The 24,127-nt window shown below is 39.7% G+C and overlaps 1 protein-coding gene across 9 annotated transcripts in view; it reads left to right on the forward strand.

Annotated features, from left to right (window-relative positions):
• KMT5B (lysine methyltransferase 5B) overlaps positions 1–24,127 on the forward strand; it is a 53,719-nt gene that overhangs the window by 14,625 nt on the left and 14,967 nt on the right. For 5 of the 9 annotated variants that reach the window (XM_067748046.1, XM_067748044.1, XM_067748052.1 and 2 more), the window contains 8 exons: positions 3,793–4,028; positions 10,733–10,880; positions 14,489–14,557; positions 18,887–19,052; positions 19,419–19,528; positions 21,408–21,574; positions 21,850–21,869; positions 21,951–22,087. In XM_067748046.1, the coding sequence (XP_067604147.1) occupies positions 3,869–4,028; positions 10,733–10,880; positions 14,489–14,557; positions 18,887–19,052; positions 19,419–19,528; positions 21,408–21,574; positions 21,850–21,869; positions 21,951–22,087 (977 nt within the window). In that variant the 5' untranslated portion in view covers positions 3,793–3,868. Of the gene's footprint in view, positions 1–1,336; positions 1,629–3,792; positions 4,029–10,732; positions 10,881–14,488; positions 14,558–14,584; positions 15,232–15,501; positions 16,136–18,886; positions 19,053–19,418; positions 19,529–21,407; positions 21,575–21,849; positions 21,870–21,950; positions 22,088–24,127 lie in introns of those variants that run through there. The other 4 variants (XM_067748047.1, XM_067748048.1, XM_067748049.1 and 1 more) reach the window with 4 other exon arrangements.

Here is a 24,127-nt window from a genome sequence, read left to right on the forward strand (position 1 = left end):
GTGTCCCCTGCATCGGCAGGCGGACTCTCAACCACGGCGCCACCAGGGAAGCCCTCATGATATTTTTATATTGGGAAATCAGATCAGAGAAAGATTTGTAGCTGTTAGGCCATTTAAGGAGTCGCCAGTACTCCTTTCTTGAGAATTGTTTTTCTGCCGATTTTGGAATAAATTTGAGGTAATTTTAACTTCTAGATATAGTCAGTGGCCAGTTAGCTCGGATACGTCCACCAAGCCACGACCATGGTAGTGTTTCCATGTGAGCCAGCTGGGTTCCAAGGCAGAGAGACTGCACCCTTGCTCTGTTGGGAGGGGGGAGCTCTGGGGGAGCCACCCAGTGTCTTCAGCTCCTGTTTCTCCTACTAAAATATCCACTTGTGTTAGCTTTTGAAATTCCGTCTCCACCTTTAATGTGTAAGTGTTCTTCCAGCTCATAGTCTTACGGGAATGATCATGCCAACGGCAGATCCTGCACTCATGAGGGCAGAACAAACAGTGACCTAATGATGAGTAGAGTATATGTTCGTTTTGAGCTAAAAGTTTATCAATAGCCCCCAATTTCTGATAGCTTTACGAGAACTGCTTTTACAAAATATTCATTGTGAGCGTAAGTCTTTTGCCTTAATGATAGCTGTTGTTATCTGGACGAGTGGAGAGTATTGGTGCCTCTGCTAGGATACATCCAGACATAACATACAGTGTGTTCATACCAGTGAAATTCAGCCGTGTCTTGTGATTGACAGTGCTTGTTATGCTATGGTACCTTAAGTTCAAACAAAATAATATCAGTTGACTGCAATATAAATGAGACCCAGGATTAGGAATTTGCTCCATTTTGGATCATTAACCCACATTTAATAGAAATGATGTGTAAGAGTGGATCTCAGTCTGCGTTCCACACTGTGTTCTAGTACACAGTAGCTGGAGTATACTTCTAAAATGATTTATTGGTGAACTTTTCCAAATTCTTGGTAAAACTTAGGTTGATAGGTATAATTTCCTCAAATTAAAAATTTTTATTCCATACTTCTTAAAATTTTGGTATTTGCTCTTTGCCCTAACAGACGAACAAATGAATGAATAAGTAACTTAGAACAATAGTTCTGACACTGGAAAACTAGTGTCAGAATCACCTGGAGGGCTTATTAAAACACAGATTGCTGGGCCTCTTCCCAGGTGTTCCACTTTTTATCTCTGAGTAGGAAGCTTGGTTGCGACTTAAGGATTCTCTGGAGAGGTGACTTGCTCTTTCTTTTGTCTCTTAATTCTGTCTAAAGCCACATTGCTCTTTTCTGTTCCGTATAGTTACATTTTATGTGTTAATCATTGAGGAGTATTAGGGCTCCACAGAGTCTTAAAAACACATTCTTCCATCATTATCTGTAAGTTGCATGTTATATGTGGGCGTTCTTGAGATGAATTTCCTAAAGGACCCAAAGCGCTTTACCACCTTCTTGTTCTTTTTCTCTGGAGGTGCAGAGTCGGGGGTGAACCAGAAAGCATAATGGCAGGTAGTAGGGAGGTTGATGGCGGTGATGGCTGATTCCTGCCATGTCTTGCCTGTACCAGAGCTGCTCCAGCCGCCTGTGACAGCACAAGCATCTTGAGGAAGAAGAGAATTTGAAGAGGTCAGGTTATAATTTATAGTTTAAAAAAAAGTACAAAAGTGGCAGCTCCTTTGAGGTGGTTTAGACCACAAACTAGTTTATTTATTCTTTTGTAAGTTGAGTGCCTTTGATCTACTTTGTGCTGTACTAGAGAAAAGAAAAATAAGTTCCTGACCTCAGGAGCTCTCAGTCCATTAAGGAGGCAGACAGGCCTTCACTATATGGTGACATAAGGGCTTTTTTTTGGCTGTGTTGGATCTTCGTTGCTATACGTGGGCTTTCTCTAGTTGCAGCGAGCGGGGGCTACTCTTCGTTGCGGTGCACAGGCTTCTCATTGTGGTGGTTTCTCTTGTTGCAGAGCACGGGCTCTTGGCACACGGGCTTCAGTAGTTGTGGCACGCAGGCTCTAGAGCACAGGCTCAGTAGTTGTGGCACACGGGCTTAGTTGCTCCACGGCATGTGGGATCTTCCCGGACCAGGGCTCGAACCCGTGTCCCCTACATTGGCAGGTGGATTCTTAGCCACTGTGCCACCAGGGAAGTCCCTCACCCAGTTTTATAGTAGGGGTGTCCACCTGGATTTGGCAGTGAGGGTCAAGGAAGACTTCCTGGAACATGAAGGAATTAGCCAATCAAAACGACAGGTTGTCTAAGTATAAATATAAGAGATTTGATCATCAGTAGGGGGTCTTCTGTTTAATTTGATAAAGTATTAGTTGAAAAATATTTAGCTTAGAACTGATGTATCAATATTTTACTTGCCCTTTCCTATTATTTAAGTAGCAGCATTTTTCTGGGTTTAGTGACACCTACAAGAAGAGTCAAAAGATAGGCACAATAAAAGTTGAATACTAATTGAATTTTAATAGTGAAGGAACCAAGAGAAAATTACATGTTCGAGAACAATTGTAAAAGTATCCTTAATATGGATCAGCTGTTGTTCACGTTTTTGCCTAAGCATGTTGCTCTCACCCACATTTTACCACACTGTGGATTCACACAGAATTCCTGTGACATGAAAGAGACTGGAGGTCAAGTAAAAATTAATATTTTGTATTTGTGTTGGGTATCATTAAAGGCATCTCCAGGTATACATTTCTGGGAGTACTTCAGAATAATTTATCATGTGTGCTTTTCTGTGTGTTTGGAAAAAGTGAGGGAAAATGAGCTCTGTCTGGTGTGGTGAGATGAGAGGCCCTTGGGCAGCAACGCCTGGTTCTCCTCTGGCTACGGCTGCAGGCTGATTGTGTGGCATTGGGCGTGCTGCCTCAGCTCCATCTGCAAATTGAAAGAGTTATGCTAGAATCTTAGAGTTCCTTTAGCTCTCAAGTTCTCTTTTTACACTTTCTTATCCTAGAGCCTTTTTAGTCTGACTTACACTAAAGCATAATTCCGTAATGAGGTGATGTCATGGACATCCTTTCTCATTCCATTACCAACAAATGTAATCTATTATATCTTCACTTCCGAAGGTCCTTATAAATTACAAACATTTCTCGCTATCCAAGACATTTTGTGCCCAAATTCAGCTAATTAAAATTCAGATAGTGAGGGATACCACTATATTAGCAAATACAATAATCTCAATTTTTGTTGCCATCGTAAAGGAATGCTAAGGCAGGTATTTCATGACGGGCAATACTTTGATATTCAAATGTTGGTCCCTTAAATATCCTGAATCTTGACTTCAAACTAACAGCAACAAAAGGATGTTACAAAGCTGTTGTGGAAAAAGCTTAACTGAGATGCCTTTTCTTCAGCTCCTCAGAAGAGAAGAAAGAACTTCCTTGTTTCCTCACAGAGTTAATAGAATGTTACCAAAACGTGTAATTTGAGCAGGTTATTGAGCTATATACCTAGGTATCAGGGTAATAAGAAGCAAAGATGATTCTTACTGGCAACTGAAAGAGATAAATATTTATTGAGCACTTACTGGTTACCCGTCGCTCTTCAAAGCACAAGCAATGAGCAAGGCAGAACGAGTCCCTCCTCATTCTGGGGGCACCGTAGACCTCAGCGTGACGCGGGATGGAGGGGGAGCCAACGTAGTCTGTGAAGAGTGGAAACATTAATTGCTAAGTTACTTTGAATACTCTGAAAATGTCTCAGGGGTCTGTGTAGCATATGGTCTTTTATGTATTTACCTCCCCATTTTGTTTTGTTTTTTCATGTTTTGTTTCTGTTAGGAGAGAACATTGAAATTATTCTCTAAGCTATTTGAAGAGAGTGACTAAATGCACCTGGGTCAGGCTGTCTGTGGGTATGAAGTGGTTGGGAGAATCCAAGAACATGGTGTTGAATGGCAGGAGAAATGGAGGCAAGTTGTCTAATGACCATCAGCAGAATCAATCAAAATTACAGCACACGGGAAAGGACACCGTGAAGGCTGGCAAGAACGCAGCCGAGAGGAGGTCAAGCAGATGTATGTACATACTTCAACTGTCACTCTTTTGATTGTGATATGGGGCAGTAATTCTTTCCACTTTGTAATGTGTATTCTGTTCTCTGTTGTTTTCAAAACAATTTTTTTATGTTCTCACAGTTAACAGTATAGTTTTTTTACTCTTTCAAAGTTATATCAACTTTTATTCTCATCAAACATTGTATACAACTCAAGTTTAATTCTTAATATAATGTTTTTATATGCATAACTTTATATTTTGTAGAATTTATAACTGAATGGTTATTTGTTCTATTAAAAATATTAAAGTACTGCTATTAAATTTCTTTTAAGTTCAAACTGTGTTTTTTTATATTTGATGTAAGTTTAAGTATGTATTTTTTTAAAAACTTACAGAGTAATATGAATGATAAAGTCAACCCTAATTTACATGATAAGTGGAAGTTAGGGCAGCTTTTCAAATTGTCACCATTTCTTCTATTTATATAGGGTGAACAGTTTATCCTAACAGAGAAGAAGTATTGATAATGAGTTGCTTTTTTACCTCTATATCTCTTGGTGGTAATGAGGCTACTTACTGAGAGTTCAAGAAAGTGTAGATTTGATACTGTTTCATAGTTCTTTTAAGAGTAGTAAAATGCCCCAGGATAAGTGTAAAGCTAAGTAGGCAGCTATATAAATATTGTCCAAAATTAGATGGCCATGTTAAGGACAACTTTTTCTCCCTTCCTTCCTTCCTTCCTTCCTTTCTTCCTTTCTTTGTCTGCACCATGCGGCTTGCAGGATCTTAGTTCCCCGACCAGGGATTGAACCCGCTCCCTTGGCGGTGAGAGCGCAGAGTCCTAACCACTGGACCGCCAGGGAAGTCCCAGACAACTTTTTATATTTCTTCTTTTCCTAAGGTTAATGTAGCCACAACTAAATAGCCTTAGTTTGTGTTGGAATTGGCCTACTTCCAGTAGATTTGGATTGATTAGCCTGTCATTTGCTACAGTTTCAGATAGAGTGTACCCGTTCTGATCTCATTTCCTTCCTACCTTTTATGGGTCTATGCTATTCACTGGGCCCAGGCTGCCCTTAACTTTTCCATATCAGATCAGGTCACTGCTTCTGTTTAAAAAAACCAAAAAACAAACAAACCAAATAAACTAGACGATATCCCTGCTTGGGATAGGGGTAAGGAGAGAGCCCAAGACTGATGGGTTTGCCTCTACCTGGACACCTCCTCACCCCCTTAGCATGTGGTGGGAACCTGAAGGAACTGAGAAATGTAGTGATTATGGCAGTGGTATTGGCTCTGGTCAGTAAATTAGGCATCTCTTAAATCTTCTGTTTTTTTTTCCCCCAAATTGCTGTTGGCCTCCTTTTTGGGCATCAGTGCAAAAAGGTCTTAATTAGTTTGGTTGTTGGAAGTACATAAGAATTTAGAAAATGACCATTACATGAGCTACACTTTGCCAAGTGTAGACAGATTTGGAGGGATGGGTTGGAAAAACCCAGAGAGTGTGAAGATGAACAGCATCACATTGAATATTATTGGGCACAAATGGTGCAAAAATAGAGCCAATGATGAAGAGAAACAAAGCATTGCGTCACCTTAGATAAACTGCAACGACTTCACCTAACATCAGAGCCACAGAATACATGAAGCAAAAATTCACAAAATTGAAGGGAGAAATAGATAATTCAACAATAATTTGGAGACTTCAGTTCCCCACTTCCAATAATGGATAGAACAGCTAAGCAGAAAATCAAGAAGGAAAGAAGACTCAAATAGTCCTATACCAACTCTTCCTAACAGACATCTATAGAACACTCCACCCAACAGCAGCAGAATACACATTCTTTTCAAGAGCCATGAAACATTATTCAGAATGGACCATAGACTAGGCCATACTTTAAGCCCCTCAATCAATGTAAAAGGATTGAAATCATACAATATATGTTCTGACCACAATGGAGTAAAATTAGAAATGAATAACAGAAATTTGGGAAACACAAATATGTGGAAATTAATTCACTCCTTGAATAACCAGTGGCTTAAAGACAAAATCAAAAGGGAAATGAGAAAATACGTTGAGATGATTGAAAATGAAGACACAACATACCAAAAACTTATGGGATGCAGCTAAAGCAATGCCTAGAGGGAAATTATAGTTGTGAACACTTGTATTAAAAAAGAAGAAAGATCTCAATCAATAACCTTTCACCTTAAAACACCAGAAAGAGAGAGAGAGCAAACTAAACCCAAAGTAAGCAGAAGGAAGGAAATAACAGAGTAGAAATTAACAAAATAGAGAATAGAAAGAGAATAGAGAAAATCAGCAAAGCTTAAAAGTTGGTTCTTTGAAAAGATCAACAAGAATTGGCAAACCCTTAAGCAAGACTGATTAGGAAAGAAAGACTCAAGAATCAACATGGAAAGAGGAGACATTACTAGACTGCCTTAGAAAAATAAAAAGGATTGTAACAGAATACTATGAACAACTGTATACCAAGAAGTTAAGTAACTTAGATTAAGTGAACAAATTTCTAGAAAGTAATAAATTACTGAAACCGATTTAATAAATCTTATTTATACAAAATCTGAATAAACCTATAGCAAGTAAAAAAGATTGAATTAGTAATTTTAAAAACAAAGCAAAAAAACCACTACCTACAAAGAAAAGGCCAATATTATCCTGCTACCAAAACCAAAGACATCATAAGAGAAGAAGACCTATAGACCAATATTTCTAATAAGTATAGATGCAAAAATCCTCAATAAAATACTAGCCAACCAAATCCAGCAACAGATAAAAGAATTCTATAGCATGCCCAAGTGGGATTTATCCCAGGAATGCAAGTTTGGTTTAATATCTGAGAATCAATTGATGTAATACCATATGAATACAATCAAGGACAAAAACCATACTGTCATCCCAATAGATGCAGAAAAAGCACTTGACAAAATCCAACACCCTTTCAGGATAAAAACAGCAAACTAGGAACAGAAGGGAATTCTTCAACCTGGTAAAGCTTAATGTCATATTTAATGGTGAATGGTTTCCCCTAAGATCAGGAACAAGACAGAACTATATTTGTTCTCACCACTTCTATTCAGCATTGTACTAGAAGTTCTGATTACAACCATTAGGTGAGAAAATGAACTTAGAGGCATCCAAATTGGAAAAGAAGAAGTAAAACAATATTTGCAGGTGACATGATTGTGTATATAGAAAATCCTAAGGAATCCACTAAAATATTAGAATAAATGAGTTCAGTAAGGTTGGAGGATACAAGTATACAAAAATCAATTGTATTTCTATGCACTTTCAGTAAACAATCCAAAAATGAAATTAACAATTTCGTTTACAGGGCATCAAAAAGAAAACATATTTAGCAATAAATTTAACAATAAAGTATAAAACTTAAACTCTGAAAATGATAAAACATTGTTGAAAGAAATTAAAAGAAGATCTAAACAAATGGAAAGGGCTTCCCTGGTGGCACAGTGGTTAAGAATCTGTCTGCCAATGCAGGGGACATGGGTTCGAGCCCTGGTCTGGGAAGATCGCACATGCTGCGGAGCAACTGAGCCCTTGTGCCACAACTACTGAGCCTGCGCTCCAGAGCCCGTGAGCCACAACTGCTGAAGCCCACGCGCCTAGAGCCTGTGCTCCGCGACAAGAGAAACCACCGCAATGAGAAGCCCACGCACCGCAACGAAGAGTAGCACCCGCTGCCGCAGCTAGAGAAAGCCCTCGTGCAGTAACGGAGACCCAACACAGCCAAAAATAAATAAAAAATACATAAATGGAAAGAAAAATAAATAAATGGAAAGACACCCCATGTTCATTGATTAGACGACTTAATATTGTTAAGATGGTAATACTCCCCAAATGACCTGCCTATTGAATGTAGTCCCTATCAAAATCTCAACTGGCTTCTTTGCAGAAATTGACAGGCTGATCCTAAAATTCTTATGGAAATTCAGGGGATCCAGAATAGCTAAAACAGTCTTGAAAAAGAACAATGTGGAAGGTTCATACTTCTCGGTTCCAAAGCTTACTACAAAGCTGCAGTAATCAAGACAGTCTTATACTAGCATGTGGGTAGATATATATTCATGGAATAGAATTGAGAATCCAGAAAGAACCCTCATGTTTGTAGTCAACTGATTTTTGACAAAAGTGCCAATAAAATTGTGGAAAGAATAGTCTTTTCAACAGTTGGGGTTGGCAAAACTGTATATCCACATGCAAAAGAATGAAGTTGGATCCGACCTCACACTGTATGTAAAAAACTCAAAATGAAAAAAAAAAAAAAAAAACTCAAAATGGGGCTTCCCTGGTGGCGCAGTGGTTGGGAGTCTGCCTGCCGATGCAGGGGACACGGGTTCGTGCCCCGGTCCGGGAAGATCCCACATGCCACAGCGCGGCTGGGCCCATGAGTCACGGCCGCTGAGCCTGCGCGTCTGGAGCCTGTGCTCCACAATGGGAGAGACCACAACAGTGAGAGGCCCGCGTACCACAAAAAAAACCCCTCAAAATGGATCAAAGACCTAAATTAAAAGTTTAAATTATAAAACCCCCCAGAAGAAAACATACAAATAAATTTTTTCATAACTTTGGATTAGGCAGTGGTTTCTTGGATATGACACTAAAAGCACAGAGAACAAAAGAAGAAAAAAAAAAAGTACATGAAATTTACCAAAGTTGCAAACTTTAAGCGTTACCATCAAGAACGTGGAAAGACAGCTTACAGAACAGGAGAAAATATTTTCAAATCACATATCTGATAAAGGACTAGTATCCAGAATAAAGAACTCTTACAAGTCAATAATAAAAGACAAACTCCAGGGCTTCCCTGGTGGCACAGTGGTTGAGAGTCCGCCTGCCGATGCAGGGGACACGAGTTCATGCCCCGGTCCGGGAAGATCCCACATGCTGCGGAGCGCCTGGGCCTGTGAGCCATGGCCGCTGAGCCTACACGTCTGGAGCCTGTGCTCCGCAACGGGAGAGGCCACGACAGTGAGAGGCCCACGTACTGCAAAAAAAAAAAAAAAAAAGACAAACTCCCATTTTTAAATGCGCAAGGGATCTGAATAGACAGACATTTCTCCAGAGATAGACAAATGGCCAATACATGAAAAGATGCTCAAAATCATCAGTCATCAGAGAAAATCAAATCAAAACCACCACTTCACAATCACTAGAATGTCTGAAATCAAAAGGACAAGTAGTAACAAGTGTTGGTGATGATGTGGAGAATTTACATACACTATTTTTGGGAAGATAAAATGGTGCAGCCAGATGTGGTCTATCCACACAATGGAATATTATTTGGCCATAATAAGGAATGAAGTACTGCTGCATGGTACAACATGGATGAACCTTGAAAACATGCTAATTGAAAGAAGCCAGTCACAAAAAAACACATATGATTCCATCTATATGAAATTTTCAGACTAGGCAAATCCCTAGAAACAGTAGATTAGTGGTTGCCAGGGTCTGTGGGGGAGGGAGAAATGGACAATAACTTCCAGTAGGTATGAGGTTTCTTTTGGGGGGATGAACATGTGCCAGAATTGATTGTGGTGATGGTTACACAATTCTGTGAATATACTTAAAACCATTGAATTGTACACTTTAAATGGGTGAACTGTATGGTATGTGAATTAAGTGTTAATAAAGCTGGTATAGAAAATATAACAACTTTGATAGTTTTATACATACCTACGTGCAAATAATTTGATTCAAAATCATATACTGACCCTTCGGCAGGGACTTAGACATGTAAGTGTTTATTTCTTTATTGGAACAGTGGGTGAAAAGGTTAGACGTCTCACTTTGTCACTCATTCTTCCACCTCTTAATTTTGAGAGGCTTAAAGTTATACTGCTGCTATCCTCTGTAACTGCATGTGCTGACTCCATGAAGACCCTCAGTGACGTATACATCAAATGTGAATCAGCACTGATGAAACTTCGTCCATACAAATTTGGCCTTGCTTTCCTCTCTTTACATTGTTTTTCTTCCACAGTTAAACCCAGTTACTTCAGTTATCTTTTTCAGTCACTTCCCTATTTTTATCCATTCCTTCAAAATCTGGTTCAAACAGGTGTTAGAAATAGGCCTGTCAGACTCTCTCTACTTCTCTCCCCTCTTCTCCTACCTGGCTGTGTAATCACAGGCAAGTTTCTTAACCTCTGGGCCTGAGTTGCCAGCAAAGTGGGGATGATAATCACACGTCTGCCCACAAGCAGGAAGTGGAAGGTAACGCCTGGAGGCTCCGTTTTGGTTCCTGAGATTTAGCCTTCTGGCGCTTACTGCAGACGGTATCTCGTGTTCCTCTTGTTTCCTTCTCATGCCAGCCCTGTCTGTAGTGGCCCTTTGTGCTGTCTTGCTACTGTGATGAACATCTGCCCATCTCCTGTGTCTCAGCTCTTCCTTGGAGACGCAAGTAAGGCATCTGAGCCAGAGTCTCACAACTGTCCAGACCCCGTTCTTGGGAAACCTGATAATAATATCTAACAGAAATGCTCTCAATAACTAGGTTAATTTACTGCATTTAGTTTTCTGTTTTTGCAAAGGGTACGCAATTCTTAATTAGTAAAACTGATAGAAATAAGCAATTTCAATTCTTAATTACTAACTGGAATGGGCAGTGAAGCTAAAGGTTTTTAAGGTAGATTTCAGTAGTACTCAGTGCGAGTTAATTTTTCTTCTTTTTTCTTCTCACAGGTAATGGTAATTCAGGATTCGAAGGACAGAGTCGATATGTACCATCTTCTGGAATGTCTGCCAAGGAACTCTGTGAAAATGATGACTTAGCAACCAGTTTGGTTCTTGATCCCTATTTAGGTTTTCAAACACACAAAATGAATACTAGGTAATTTTGTCTTTATCCTGAGTGGAACAGATGATATCGTTGAACTTAAGAAAATAGATGGCTAATTTTACTCTCAGTCAAAATTTAAAATGACATTAAAGGAAAGGTTTTGCTGCAGGAGGATTTTCCATGTGTGAGTCAAGAAAAGCAACATAAGCTTCCATGAGTTGTCAGTTTTAATTCCGTGTTCTTGCTTTATCTCGGGATACTTCTATTAAAATACAGAGTTGGAGGGGCATCTCCATATTCTGTTTTAAATGTTGATGAGAATTACCTGAAAGAAATATATGCATCCTGTAAAACCTTGAAAATGTGTATGATTTTTTTCTACCTAAATTAGGTTGCATCAGTTTTTTTCATGATTTTATTACAAACTTTTATTCTTTCAAATACTTTCCACTGTATATAGGGAATTTTACCATTATGTTTTTTTTAACATCTTTATTGGAGTATAATTGCTTTACAATGGTGTGTTAGTTTCTGCTTTATAACAAAATGAATCAGCTATACATATACATATGTTCCCATATCTCTTCCCTCTTGCATCTCCCTCCCTCCCACCCTCCCTATCCCATTTTTGCCATTATGTTTTATCTTTGAGACTCAGCTAGTCATTATAAGTTAGAGTGAATATTTTTAAAGACGTGGTTATATTCAGTATACAGGTAAGAAAATAGATGTGTAACCACTTTATTGAGTATCAAATGCCATCTATATAAAATACTGCCTAGCTCTTGAAATCTGTGACCCTTTAAATTTCTTTATTCTAATTCTCTTAAACATCATCTCGCTCCCAAAAAGGCCTTTAGGTAATTTCATAATTGACTGCCGCCAAGCACTAAATCAGAACCTTACAACTTTGTGTTGCCTCTTAACTTCCATGGCAAAGGCTTTCGAGTGATAGAAAAGCCTAACATCAGGGGTTTAGAATGTGGAACAAGTTCTGGACCACTGTTCACTCTTACCGTAGCTGCAGCGCCAGTGACTGCCCTAGAGGTGCTTGATCACCAGGGGGGTGGTCACCAGTAATTAATTGGGGGCAGGTGATTAGAGGAAAATCGTGTGTCCGTTTTTTCCTATTTTAATTCTGTCCCTTGCTAGAATTAAAACAAGATAATTCATTTATCGATTATAGTCTAAATCCCAAAAGAAGTAATTCAGGTTAAAACGTGCCTTTGGTATTTTCATGTAATTTCCTGTCATCATATATCTTTACTTACTAAAACGAAGTGAAAGTTGGAATGGACTTGAGAGATTATTTAAATAGTTCCCTGCCGTCAGAGGGACACATACTTAAATTTTCTACATAGGCAAATGGATGGCTGTTCTCTGGAAAATCAGCAGAATTGGATGCCGTAGTGTCCAACTAAAAATCTAGTTTGCATTATTTTAAGCCCACATCCCCTATTTCCCAGTGAACCCAAGAGACCAGGGCTCATTCTCCTACTATTAGGGTCCTAATAGTATTTAACTCACCTGTTAGCCTTTTTTTCTCCGAGGTAAGAAATGTGATTCACTGTTTCACACAACAGTCTAGTGGCATTCAGAATATTACACAAAGGCCCATAATTACGGCCTGGAGTCATCATTGAAACAGATTCTGTTCGTTATGCCTTGTATACTGAAACATGGGAGCAAATAAACCATTTTTAAAAGTTTTCCATCAAAATTACAACAAAAGTTGTAGTGGCTTGGGAAAGAACTCCATGTATTCAGAAGCCCCCACGCTTTGACTATTCCAGAGGATGCAGAGTTACCTGTTACTGGGTTCTGTGACAGTAAATACTCATGTTTTCTAAAAAGTCCTCCTTGACAACTGCTTCTTTTAATTAGTTTACGCATGAGTCACTTGGGGAATCTTGTTAAGATGCAGGTTCTGATTCAATAACTGTGAGGTGGGGCCTGAGAGTCTCCATTTCTAACATGCTCCCAATTACAGTTGGGAAGCAAGGTCTTAAACCGTCTAGCCTACTGAGCTTTGTCCCGATGTGATAAATGGATAGAAAGTTCCTTATCAGTCGTTTTCTAGGGCTCACTTTAAAACATGTAATCCTAAAATGTCAAGTTTAGGTTTACCACACAGATATTGTTAAAACTTAAGACCTTACCATATCCAGGAACCTCTAAATTCATATTTTCCAGTGCAACATTTAATCCTACTCAGACACTTCCTAAAATAGCCGTTCATGGTGTAGATAATGCTACTGCTCCCTGGTTAGGCTACGTTGGCTTTGTAAGTGTCGGCACTTAGGCCAGTGCGGTTGAGCAGTTGATGTTGCTGTGTCAAAGCAAGGTGTGCTCTCCGCCTTTCAGCAGAGGCATTCATTCCAGAGGTATTTTAACAGACTCTCATAAGCTGACATTTGGGGAATATACAGAATTTTTATTAATGAAGCTTGTTAATCTTAATGAAAGGTATATACATTTTCATTTAATCTTAGTGGATTTATTTGAAAATTATCACTTATAGTTCTTTATCTTCTGAGCAAGAATTTACCAGAATGTCACTTACCCCATTTTCAAAGGTATTTTATAGACAATAAGGAAAATCTATAGTGCTTTATTTGAATAACCATAAATGTTTCTTAAATTATTAGCTTTTTGTGGACTTCTCTTTCTTTGGGGTGCAAAAGAAGTGACTGGAGGACGTGATTGGAGCTTTGGGTTTTAATTCTCCAAACTGTCCGTCTGTTACTTATATAAGTGGTCTCTTTGTTCTCATATTTATACATCTGTGATTTGAACTTAGTTTCTCTTTTTTTATGCCCTCCTCCTCTCTACTTATTTCAGTTGTACCTTCAGGAATACTGTTCAGAAACAGTAGATATTTAATTATTTGGCTATATTATGAATTGCCTGTATTTTTACTCTTAACGTATCCCTGTATTTACTAAGAAGGCAGTCAGAGTTGTGGCATGAATGCCTAGAAAAAGCATAAACAAAATATTAATTTCAATTTAGTTGACTTTTGTCAGTTATGAAACTTAAGTTCTTCCTTTTAACCAGAGAATAGAGTTGTTAGTAATACCTCTAATTTTTTTAAAAAGCTAGTGGAGAGATGAATGTAGCGAAGCAGGAATGGATGCTTTCAGTAATGCGCTCTCGTTCAGGCTGCGTGACCAGCGATTTCATGGTATCCTGAGGAGTTGGGGGACATCACATTGTAAAGAAATGGGAAGAGTCCTATCAGGGCACACAGACTTCAGCCTGTGTAGTCCTTACTCATTCTTCCACTACTGTAACCATCTAATTTTTATTTTCCTTATTTATATATTTGATTATTCGTATCCACTGTTGAATATGAATTTATAAATCACTTTAAATGCCTCTTGAATATCAAGTGCTTGACTGGAAAGCATAAAGAAACTTTTCGACCTTCTAACTTAATATAATCAAGGGTAAAATGATGTTATGTGGGAAGGAAAGCGTTTTAGCTTCCTGGACTTTGTTATCATGCTAGGCCGACCCGTGGCTTCATAAAGTTCTTGAATATCACAGCGTTTTAGGGATTTCTGCTACAACCAATATTGTAAGTCTGTTTAGAAATTACAAGTACAAATTATACAAATAGTTTTTTATTGTTGTTGTTTGTTTTTGCATTTATATAGCGCCTTTCCTTCGAGGAGCTCAAGGCATTTTTCAAAATCTGACAGTTTTTCTCACAACAACCCTGTGAGGTAGGTAGAGAGCATTACAAACAGTAATAAGATACAAACTAACCTGTTTCAGCCTTTATAAATGTTCTTTTATGTTAAGTAATTGGAGGTGTCAGCATAAACACGATTTTTAGAACATTTTGCAAACCTCTTAAAATGGTCTTAGTAATAGCTGTATTTAAAAAACCACTTGTACTCCATAACAGGGTAATTTTAAGAGAAATCATCCAAAAATCAGGAGTCACTCCATGGGATTAGCTGAGCACTGATTGCAGGACTCAGCCAGGTATGTTTCTGGTTGCTGTTTATTTTCAGGTCAAGAAGGAATGAAGAGCTGTGGTCCTAGCATGACTCCTCCACTCGGCATCTACGAACTCAGTTCGCAGTTAATCTTTCTTCAAGGGGGAAATGTGTTCACGATGTTGACTCATGGTTTTATTTTATATCTTAAATATTTGAGCATTTTTCTCTCTCTTCCTCCCTCCTTCCCTTGCTCCCTTTTTTCTGTCCCCCCTCCTCTTTCCCCTCCCTCCAGTAGCTCTTGGTTGTACATGCTAATGGAAGGGCACGGTAGTGCAGCTAATACAAATCTGCAACTTTTCTTCATTGCCACAGTGGTCTCTTGGGTTTGGAAACAGAAAAACCAAATAGCAAGAAAACCTGGGAAGTCAGTCTCTGGAAAGAGTGGGGAACAGGTGTGTGGGAGTGTGAATTCATATGTTTTTTTCTGCCCCTTTTAGTAGTAAACAATTGTAAATGACATATTTTTAAATTTCTTATACCAGCCATTGATCAGAGAGGTGTGGAAAGAGAAAAACAAATGTTTGGTTTATTTAAAGTTGCAAATGTTAAATATTAAGAGGGAAGAGGGACACGTTGATGTGGAAATGCCGAATACCCGTTTCTCTTGCCTCCCCTGCCACCCCAGCCCACCCCAGCCCACCCACCCCCAAATAGTCGATTTGTTTCCACCCCTTTCATGGTGCTGTCAGGGTACCAGTCAGCGCTGTCTCTGGCCGAGCTCAGTGCTGGCTCGCAGCGGTGAATACAAGTCAGACCATGTTCTCATGACAGAACGACACAAGAGGGCTCTCGTGGTTCAGATAAGAGCGGGGCCGAGAAAGGCCTGGGTAACAGTCCCAGTCCTTCCAGCAGTTAGCCCTCATTGGGCCTTATTTTCCTCATTTATGGAACAAGAGATAATTTTTAGATAATCTAAATTTTCTCCTAGCTTTAGAAGTCATGGCGTAAGAATAGCTTTGTGCAATTCGTACGGGAGATTTAGAGTGATTGTGGTTAAGGAGAGGACAGAGCGTGTTTTTCTATTCAGTAATAGAAAATTAATTTTTTCTAAGGTCCTCAGTGCCTTTTGCTCTGGCCCTAATAGTTGTAACAATCTTATGTTATTAAATAATTTTTATTTCCCCGCAGTTTTTGTTACAATGGGATTTGACTGGAACTGTCAGCCAGGTGATTTTGATGTTCTTCTATAGGGTTATCGAAAACAACTGTCTCTTCCCCTTCCCATCTGCACCCAGAACCATTTTCTTCCTCCTTTGCCTCACTATCATTTCACGCCTATAGCAGCCAACTGTGACAGTAAGTTTTGACAGTAAATTACATTTTAAGTAAAGTAGAGGTTCTTGCTTAGTGGGCAACAAGGGACAGTTTTGGGGGTTTGTGTTTGAGGCAGTAGAAGGCAGGAAAGCAGAAATAAAAGTCACAGGATATGTGGAAGGCAGAATATTATTAACTCAGGAGTTGATTATTTTGTGTTGGTTTTAGCATATAAATTGTTTGGCATCATGAACAAAGAGTAAACAAAAGGATAGCTGAAAGGTATTTGTAGACAGGGAGGAAGTTTCAGGGAGCGGAGAGCACATGTAAAACCTGTCAGGAATAGCCAGTGTCCATTCCAGGTCTGTAACTTACTTTCTGCCATGTTCTTAAGATCTTCAGGTGAACTTAGTCCTGACTCTTGCTCTCTAATGTGTCGAGCCATGCATTTACTTTACAATTGGCACCGTTGGTCAGTCCCACGTTGAACATGTAAAGATTGCTTGGCTCCTGTCGTTTGCAGCCCCGTCCATCACTTAACATCATGGATTATTCATCGTATTTGCTCAAAGTGAACTACTTCTTTTCTGTTTACTGCGTAAAACTCCGGTTATCTGTTTCCCATCACTTTGTATTGCCTGGAGTGGTGTGCCTTAGCTAACAGCTGCTTGGTGGTCTTATCTGTCCTTCATTTGCAAATAACCCCGTGGTGTAGGGTTGCAGCCAGAAGGATTTAGACTGGGTTTCTTAGAGAAACCCAATCTTGACGAAATCACTTAATGATGGCTGCAAGTAAGTAGTTTAATATTATAACTGTATGGAAGTTTGGATACTTTCACAGTTCTGCAAATCTTTATGTTAGTGGTTCTCTGATACCATAGTCTGACAGCCTAATTAAAGACATTTGGAATTGTCTAAAGGACTTCCACTTGTCTGTCTGTGAGGGCTGGTGTGCTAACTGTTTGAAACGGGAAATAAAACAGGGCATTGTCCATTTCCTCATATGATGTCTCTAGAACTCCTTCAGATTGTTCTACTTAGTAGTTTTAAGAGCTTACTGAAACTGGAGTCTGCAGCTAGTAAGTTCCTAGAGGTGTCAGCATGCTCTCACAGCTGAAGGCCTCTAGAGATCCTGCCTAGTAACTTGTGTTACTGTCCTGTTCCTCATGTCTCCCCTCTTCCTCGTTTTAGAACTCTCCTTTACTGTTACTCGCCAGCTGACTCCCTCAGCTCCTGTCATCTCTGAATCAAGCCTTAAGATCCTCTGCTTAGAATTTCTCTCACTTTGTTTTCCTTCTTTTGATTTTCCTTCCTGCCTATAGTAATATTCTGCTTTTTCTTTAGAAATCTAAATTCACCACTTTCCTCATTGCCCATATCAAAGTCAACTCCAAACCACCCCCTTCCCAAACAAACCTCACACCTTAGTTATAATTTCCATACTTCAAAGTGCTGCAGCAGTGTTGTTTGTACCACATGAACATGCACTTGCATATTGATGCCTTGCGTATCTGTTTGATGCATGCATATGGCTTTCGGTCCCAGCAAAATTTTACCTTCGAGAACAGTAGCCATGTCTTCTAGCTTACATTTTCCACCATAGCACATGTGTGCACAGCACCTAATAAATAAGCCTTGGTGAAATATTGTGGCTTAAAATCTTGCTGAAATGTGATGAATACATTTGTGATAGCTTATTTGGAAAACAAAATACTGCTTGAATGCTTCCTTCGCTGGAGTCTATGCTAGCTGTTATCTCAGTTTAGAATTCTCAGGTGTCTGCGATGTGCAGTTTTAGATGCTAGAGCAAGATTCATAGTTCAAATAGTTTTTCTCCTGAGACACTAATATTTTTTTCTTAATGTGTTTTATTTGAAGAACAGTCTGTAATTCCTTGTTTTGTTGGATGTTAATTTTAAAAAAACCTAACCTTATTTTGGAAAGTAGACCAAATGAAATCGACATGAGAAGAAATTTTGGAATTAAGATCCAAGTACCTTTAATCATATTACATGTTTTATTGAGAACATAGCTTTAAAATGAGTACAACTTAAGTTTTACTTGGGCCATGATTGTATCATGTGTTAATATGTGCATAGCCATGTGATATTCTGTAGTCATTATAGCTGATTTTACATGGAAGCCTTCTAAAATTCTACCCCAACAGTTTTTCCTTCCATCACCACCACAACAGTATCACCGCTAGAGTTGTACTTTTGCACACTTTTTGTTCTCTGAACGCAGTTATCAAAGATTAATTTGACATGGATGTTGGAACATCAAGGTGTGTTTCAAGACCTGTTGGGATGCTTAGTTTGGGGTTTTTCTAACTATGTACATAGAGGATGTTTTTGTTTATGGCATGATTTTGTTTGCTTCATCCTTCTTCTGAAGCTTATTGCCTTGCACTCTTCTGGCTTGATTCTGCATGTTTTAAAAAATTCTTGTCATTCTAACTCAATTAGATGAGCTCTATTCTAGATCTATTGTTTTGTACCTCCCAAAGTAGATGACTAGTTATAAAAGCCTGAATCAGACAGCTTTCATTTGAATCACCTGGTCACCTCTCAGTTAATGAGCTAACTGAAATAAAAATATTAAAGTATAGTTTGAAGAAAGAGAAATTATATCTCCTGGTGATCAATATTACTTTAGTAATAATCATCCAGATTACTTATTATGACTCTTCTGCTAGGTCTGGCTGTTTTTAGGTTACTTTTTTCTCAAGATCTCTTAAGCAGTGGCCCAAGGATGATGGAAGACAACTGAAGTTATTGTTCTGATTTCTTTCAGATTTCGGCCTATTAAAGGAAGACAAGAAGAACTAAAGGAAGTAATTGAACGTTTCAAGAAAGATGAGCACTTGGAGAAAGCCTTCAAATGTCTGACCTCAGGAGAGTGGGCGCGGCACTATTTTCTCAACAAGAGCAAAATGCAGGAGAGATTGTTCAAGGAGCACGTGAGCTCATTAACCAAATTAGTACTGTTTATCTGTTTGCATGAGCCTAAATTGTAGGGAACACTGAAATTTTAAATCAGATTTTCATAGAACTAATCAATATGAAGACCTAATAACACATCAGATAACTTGTGTGACTCTCCATAGAGAAAACTCTGTCATCCAGAAGGGAAACTTACTGTGAGCTTTTAGAGTAACATAGCCAAGTCACCAGGTATACAAGTATGGGACATTTTAAAATAACAAAATTTGTTACTTAATCTTAAATTTTTTCATTGTTGTTGGTGGTTTGCTTTTATAATTCTGAGGAAGTCTAGCAAGATAAATAATGTAAAGTAGGTATCACTTTTTTTTTTTCTGTTTTAGGTATTTATTTACTTGCGAATGTTTGCAACCGACAGTGGATTTGAAATATTGCCTTGTAATAGATATTCATCGGAACAAAATGGAGCCAAAATTGTTGCAACAAAAGAGTGGTAACTATTATACTAGTATAAACCCGTAAAGTAATTTTGTTTACAGTTCTCTCTTAAATTACTGTTCATGTGCTAAGAAAGTTGTAGGAAGGAATAAGGCCAGAGCTTACCCTAAAGGAGCCAATGCAGTGCCAGTGCCTCAGCCCAGTGACTGGGGTCGGGACAGTGAAATTAGAAGTCTGAGTTGGGGACTTCCCTGGAGGTCCAGTGGTTAAGACTTCGCCTTCCAATGCAGGGGTGCGTGTTCGATCCCTGGTTTGGGGGCTAAGATCCCACCTGCCTCAGGGCCAAAAAACCAAACATAAAACAGAAGCAGTATTGCAACAAATTCAATAAAGACTTAAAAAAATTTTTTTTATTAAAAAAAACAAGAAGAAGAAGTCTGAGTTGAACCAGATCTCCCTCTAAGCCAGAATGCTTTGTGTTTTCCTTTCATTGAGTCTGGATGCCTGCTCAAGGACTACTGAGAGGTTAGGGACGCTGGGGTTGAATAACCTGGCATCCGGAGTCAGTTTTTTACTGGCCTATAAGAAAGGTTACGTAGGAATTTCGTGCGTAGAAGCTTCCTAGCACAATGCCTGCTTCAAAATATATATATGTGTGCCAGCTTAAATAAAAGTAGTAAAGTTGAGCCCAGCTAGGAGGGATAAAAGTCATACGTGAAAGAGAGAATATGTAATTATATCTTTCCTCTAATGCCTATTCCCTGCCTTATCTCCCAGAAGAAATATGTAACCCCTCTCTTACACCACCCCCAGTATTTTTTTTTTGGCGGTACACGGGCCTCTCACTGTTGTGGCCTCTCCCATTACGGAGCACAGGCTCCGGATGTATAGGCTCAGCGGCCATGGCTCACAGGCCCAGCCGCTCCGCGGCATGTGGGATCTTCCCGGACTGGGGCACGAACCCGTGTCCCCTGCATCGGCAGGCGGACTCTCAACCACTGCACCACCAGGGAAGCCCACCCCCAGTATTTTTTATAGCAAAAATTTTCGGGTCAGGTACCTGAAATTGGAATGGGAAAGAGCCTTCCTCCTGGGCTTCTTGCTTGGGTGTGTGTATGTGAGTGAGTGTATCTGTTTGCTGTGGGACGGAATCCAGCCTGCTCATCGGCTCCCATGGCTCCGTGTTGCACATGGCTGTGGAGGTTTGAGGTCTTGGGTTCTAGAGCTGCATCATCCAGTACCATGGCCACCAGCCATGGGTGGCTGTTGAAACCTTGAAATGTGGCTAGTCTGAATTGAGAAGTGCTACAAATTGTGATATACATGTGAGATTTTATATTAAATTGTAAATATTTTTCATTAATATTTCATACTGATTACCTGCTGAAATAGTATTTGGGTTATATTGGGTTAAAATATGTTACTGAAAGTATGTTCACCTGTTTTTCCTTCCTTAATGTGGCTGCTAGAACACTGACGAGTGCCTGTTGGCTTGCATGACATTTGCTGTTGCTGCTCTGCAGGGCGGCGTCCCAGTTCTGGGCTCTCCCGACCCTCCTGCTGCTTGTCTCTTGTCTCCTTCTCCAGTGTCAGCAAGTTGAATGCAGTGCGGCGGGTCTTTGAGTCCTTTCTGCCTGCAAAGCACTATGCTGGGTCCGGTAGGGGATTTGGAGGTGCAGGTAGCACGATTCCTAGTGGACTTTCTAGTCTCTGGTAGGGATAAGGCAGCTAGCTGCACAAGTAACTGTTCACAAGGCTGTGGGGCTTCCAGGGAAAAGGAGATGACATCCAGGTGGGGATCCAAGTGAATCAGCTAAAACATGCACAGCTAAGTCTTCTCGATTCCTGGTATTTGTTGGACAGGCTTATTTTATTGAAAGAAGCCTTACGATTTATAATTACTAGTAATTTTTAACATCACATATTTTAAATAGGAAACGAAATGACAAAATAGAATTACTGGTGGGTTGTATTGCCGAACTTTCAGAAATTGAGGAGAACATGCTACTTAGACATGGAGAAAACGACTTCAGTGTCATGTACTCCACAAGGAAAAACTGTGCTCAGCTCTGGCTTGGTCCTGCTGCGTTTATAAACCATGGTAAGCTCTGTTTCTAAGGTGTTAGCTCTAGTGTTGGGTAGCACTTCTAAAACTTAGAATGACCGTATCTTCCTTTAAAGGAGGGTTGGAAATAGAAATTTCTTCTTTTTGCATAAACCTATTAAAATAAATATTCCTGTAGTTTAACTTAAGACCTGAAACTTCTATCAAAAGTTGGTAAAATTATGTGGAAAGCTTATTTCAGATTTCTGTAATTGTTCGTGTTTCAGATCTTATCTACAGTTAATTGACTTTATCTTTTGGACATTTTTCAGATTGCAGACCTAACTGTAAGGTAAGCATAAAAAATATTTTATCTCAAGTATTTTGTGTTTGCTTCAGGTATGAGTTTCTTAATGAGTTGATTTTATTTCAGTTTGTGTCAACTGGTCGAGATACAGCATGTGTGAAGGCTCTAAGAGATATTGAACCTGGAGAAGAAATTTCTTGTTATTATGGAGATGGGTTTTTTGGAGAAAATAATGAGTTCTGCGAGTGTTACACTTGTGAAAGGTAAAGTATTAAGTAAGATATTCGGCTCTTGCATTCTTTTAACCACCTGATGATTATGAGCATGAACTCGTGTTATCTTCTCATCCTTTAAATGATAAGGGATAGTCTTTTATGTTCTACAGCATTGCACGCAGTACAGCATGCATAAGCAAAACCGAAGAGTACAGAACTATTTAGGGGCCCCAGCACCTGGCCCTTTAAAATGTTAAAATCATTACCAGCAGTTATCATTATGAGTTAATCAGAATGCAAATATGCTTAAAGAGAGAATGGGAAATACCTTACACACACATGCACACGCCCACGCCCACGCCCACACACACACGGTGCCAGGGTGGGGTTGCTCCGAAAATGGCCAGTGAAGTTCACCACTGCTAATCATGTAAAAACCCCGAGGTTGTCTTGGGTACTGCCAAGCTGTGTCTTCTGGAATTGTTATGTTTGGATGCACGTGCTCTTAATAATTTCTAAGTTCCGTTACTTGGTGAAGAACTTCCTTTTGGGACCCATCAAGATTCTGGAGTCCTTGTGGAAATCCCCCAAATCTGACTTAGCGGGACTCCTTGTCCACACGGCTCGTCTCCTCGTGGCGATTCTGCGTGTCTGAGCTCAGAGGCAGCTTCACGAGCTTGTCCGGGCCGGTGCTGCAGGAAGGCCCCCATGCTGGCATCGGCCACACAGGGAGCACACCTGGATTTGGTTTTTTGGTTATTGTTTTTATTTTTTTAATTGAAGTATAGTTGATTTACAAGATCATGTTAGTTTCAGGTGTACAGCGCAGCGATTCGAGTATACGTGTATATACGTAAATATTCTTCTTCAGATGAGCACACCTGGATTTGTTGAGCCCATTTTACGTGCTGTACTGGGTGCTTTACTCACCCTGACTCATTCAGTCCTCACAGCTGTCCTGGGAGAGAGCTGGTGGTGTGGCCACACTGCAGGTGCAGAAGTCCAAGTCAGCCTGACCTCAGAGCCTTTTACACATGGAAGCAAAGATAGGCGGTGGTACTACTTCTCCGCCAGCCATCCGGCCTCGGGAGAAATGCTGATTCCCCAGAGCCCACGTTTCCCTTCTTTCATGGAAGCCAGCGGTTTCCCCTGTGTCGTGAGAGAGCAGAGGCATGGGGTCGTGGTACAACCCCAGGTGTTTCTCTCCCAGCTCTGGGATCTTTGCCACGAAGGGAGGGCAGAAAACCTATTCCTGATGCTGCTGAATTTTTGCCCCTTTTGCAGGGAGGGAGTGGGAATGCAGGGGGATAAAATTTATCTTTTTCTAAATTAAAAAAATGGTTCAAACATTGGTTAAATCTTAGACCAGTCCACAAAAAGACCCTTTAATCCATGAAGTAGTTTAATTACAGTTGAATAATGCTTTAAAACCATTTTAGAGATAACATAGTATAACAGTGATGTGCATGAGATCTGGCGTCAGACTCCCTGAGTTGGAATCCTGTGACTCTGCATTTCATTAGCTGTGTGATCTTGGGCAACTTAGCTGCTTTTGTGCCTTAATTACCCCATCTATAAAATGGGGATAACATTAGAAACTATCTCATAGGGTTGCTGTGAGGATTTAATTTATCTCACGAAAAGTATGTAAAACAGCACACAGTTAATATTCAGATGTTAGCTGTAAACTTATTTTGTGGTTTCTGGTTATTCTCCCATTAGAATGCAAGTTCCAGGAAGGCAGAGATTTTTATCTTTTTCATTTACTGCTGTACTCCCAGCGTCCAGAACAGTACCTGACATATAGTAGGTGCTTGATAAATATTTGGTGAATGAATGAATGGAGTAAGTAATACGCTAAATGTGCTTTTGGAGGCGGTCCTGAAAAATGTAACCACATACACAGGATTCCAGACCACCCCTGAAACAGCTCTTTGCCTAGTTTAGAACCCCATGTGTCATCATGTCCCTCGGGCAGATTAGTTCTCTTCCAGGAGACTGTTTCTCACTGGTCAGAAGGGCTGTCCTGCCTGCTCCACGGGGTTAGTGTGAGGAATAAACAGAAACATGTGCAAATCCTTTTTAAAT

This window comes from Pseudorca crassidens, chromosome 9, assembly GCF_039906515.1.
Source record: "Pseudorca crassidens isolate mPseCra1 chromosome 9, mPseCra1.hap1, whole genome shotgun sequence".
Lineage (NCBI taxonomy): Eukaryota > Metazoa > Chordata > Mammalia > Artiodactyla > Delphinidae > Pseudorca > Pseudorca crassidens.